This window comes from Lagopus leucura, unplaced genomic scaffold, assembly GCF_019238085.1.
Source record: "Lagopus leucura isolate 7727_CA_CO unplaced genomic scaffold, USGS_WTPT01 31785-0_obj-0_obj, whole genome shotgun sequence".
NCBI classification, from domain to species: Eukaryota; Metazoa; Chordata; class Aves; order Galliformes; family Phasianidae; genus Lagopus; species Lagopus leucura.
In genome coordinates this window covers 2,282-5,040 of record NW_024968832.1, presented here as the reverse complement: position 1 = coordinate 5,040, position 2,759 = coordinate 2,282, and the positions used below count along the sequence as shown (strand labels likewise).

At 55.2% G+C, this 2,759-nt stretch overlaps 1 protein-coding gene across 1 annotated transcript in view; it reads right to left on the bottom strand.

Moving 5' to 3' along the window:
- Positions 1-81: 81 nt before the first annotated feature.
- The window catches only part of LOC122193881 (cyclin-dependent kinase 16-like), a gene marked incomplete at both ends in the record, with an annotated part of 4,402 nt that continues 1,724 nt past the window's right edge, over positions 82-2,759 (bottom strand). Inside the window, 3 exons of the mRNA XM_042894780.1 lie at positions 82-199; positions 1,308-1,402; positions 2,234-2,348. Of these exons, the coding sequence (XP_042750714.1) occupies positions 82-199; positions 1,308-1,402; positions 2,234-2,348 (328 nt within the window). The remainder of the gene's footprint in view (positions 200-1,307; positions 1,403-2,233; positions 2,349-2,759) is intronic.

Here is a 2,759-nt window from a genome sequence, read left to right as displayed (position 1 = left end):
CATTGCACGCCCCTTGCACACCCACAGCCCCCCCGCTCCCTGCGCACCCCTTGCAAACCCCACAAACCCCTTTGGTCCCACCGCATGCCCCTTGCACACCCAACCCCCTGCACACCCAACCCCCTGCACAACACACCTTGACGTTGTGCATGTTGATGAGGCTGCCGCAGTCGTCCAGGTACTGCTTCAGATCCCGGTCCTGAGACCCCCAAAAAAGGCAAAAAAAAAAAGGGATTTTGGGGGTGGCGTTTTTGGAAGGGGGGATTTTTGGGGTGATTTGGGGGCGTTTTGGGGTCTCGCTGAGGAGATTTGGGGGTTCTAAGTTGGGAATTTGGGGCATCCGTGGAGGATTTTGGGGGTCAAATGCGGGGATTGTGGGGTTGCATGGAAGATTTTTGGGGTCACTTGGTCAGATTTTGGGGTCCCAGAGGGGATTTTTGAGGTGAAATTTGGGGATCTGGGGGTTCCAAATCGGGAATTTAGGGGTTGGATGAGGGACTTTTGGGGTCAAATGTGGGGATTGTGGGGTTCTGTGGGGGATTTTTGGGTTCTGTGGGGATTTTGGTGGTTCCATGGGGATTTTTGGGGTCACTTTTGGAGATTTCAGGGTTCTGTGGGGATTTCTGGGGTCACCCTTGGAGATTTTGGGGTGCCTGAGGGGATTTCTGGGGTGAAATCTGGGGATTTTGGGGTTCCAAATTGGGAATTTAGGGCTTCTATGGGGGAATTTGGGGTCAAATGTGGGGATTTTGGAGCTCCTTAAGGACACTGTTCACGATTTTGGGGTTCCAAAGTTGGATTTTTTGGGTCATTTTTCAAGATTTTGGAGCTCCAGATCTCAAATTTTGAGTTTCCTGAGGGATTTTTGGGGTCACTTTCCAAGATTTTGGGGTTCCAGATGCGCATTTGGGTTCCGTGTAGAAGTTTTTGGGACACTTCTGGAGATTTTGGGGTCCCTGGGGGTGAAATTTGGGGATTTGGGGGTTCCAAATTGGGCATTCAGGGGCTGGATGAGGGATTTTGGGGTCAAATGTGGGGATTTTTGGGGTCCAATGTGGGGATTTGGGGGTCAAATGTGGGGATTTTGGGGTTCTGTGGGGTTTTTTGGGGTCAAATGTAAGGATTCTGGCGTTCTACGGAGGATTTTTGGGGTCACCCTTCATGATTTTGGGGTTCCAAGGTTGGAATTTTGGGGTTCCATGGGGGATTTTTTGAGGTCACTTTTGCAGATTTTTGGGGTTCCAGAGTTCAATTTTTGGGATTCCAGAGGGGAATTTGGGGGCATTTTGGGGTTTTTGGGGGCTCACCAGGTACTCGAAGACGAGCGTGAGGCAGCTCTGCGTGTGAATGATGTCGTGCAATGTCACGACGTTGGCGTGCTTCAGGTCCTTCAGCAGCGACACTGCGGGGAAAACAGTCATGAAAACCCTCGTGAAAAGAGCCCTCGTGGGACCCCCCTCGTGAGAACCCTGGTGAAAACCCCCTTGAAAAGCCCACAAAGCCCTCAGAACGGTGCGAGACCCCGAACCCTCGTGCAAACGCTCAAAGTGTCCCAAGGGCCCCTCAAAATGGCGCCACGGACCCCCAAATCCTCGTGCAAACCTCCAAAGCCCCCTGAAAAGCCTCCAAAAAGCCCCCAGAATGCTGGATTGACCCCAAAACCCTCGTGTAAATCCCCAAAGCCCCTTGGAAAGCGCCTCAAAAGTCCCCACAAATGGTGCAAAAGACCGCAAGGCCTCGTGCAAAACCCTGAAGCCCCTTGAAGTGCTGCTAAAGAGCCCCTCAAAATGGTGCAGGAGACCCCAAAATCTGGTGCAAACACCCAAACCCCCGTGCAAAGTCCCTCAGGAGCCCCTCAGAATGGTGCAAGAGCCCCAAAACCCTCGTGCAAAACCCCAAATCCCCTTGCAATGCCCCCAAGGAAACCCTCCAAACACTGCAAGAGGCTCCAAGCCCTGGTGCAGAACCCCAAAGCCCCCCGCAAGTCCTCCAAAGAGCCCCTCAAAACGGCACCAGGGCCCCCAAACCCTCGTGCAAAGTCCCCCCGTCCTCATGAAGCCTCCTCAACCCCTCGTGCAAAACCCCAAATCCCATTGCAACGCCCCTCAAGAGCCCCCAAAATTGTACGAGAGACCCCCGAGCTGTGGTGCAAACGCCCCAACCCCCCATGCAAAGTCCCTCCGGAGCCCCCAAAGCGGTGCGGGAGCCCCCAGGCCCGGTGCAAGGCGCCCACCCTCGCGGATGGCCGTGCAAGGCGCCCCCTCCTCGTGCTCCAGGCGAATCTCCTTGAGGGCCACCAGGTTCTCGGTCAGCTTGGAGCGGCCCTTGTACACGGTGGCGTAGGTGCCCTGCAGGGGACAACAGCGGGAACAGGGCTCAGCAGGGGGCCGTGGTGACACCGCGAGGGGGGCGAAAGGGACAAAAAGGGACACTGAGGGGACGCTGATGGGACACGGGGCCGAGCGAGCTCACAGCGGTGACACGAGGGTGACACAAAGAGCCGGCAGTGACCCGGGGGGGGGACAACGGGGACACAAGCGTGACTGGCCCAATAGTGAGCCAACAGTGAACCAATAGTGATACAAGTGTGACTTGCCCAATAGTGAGCCAATAGTGACACAAGTGTGACTTTCCCAACAGTGACACAATGGGGACACAAATGTGACACAAGTGTGACCCAAAGACCCAGCAGTGACACAGTGGGGACACAATGGGGACACAAGTGTGACTGGCCCAATAGTGAGCCCATCGTGAGCCAA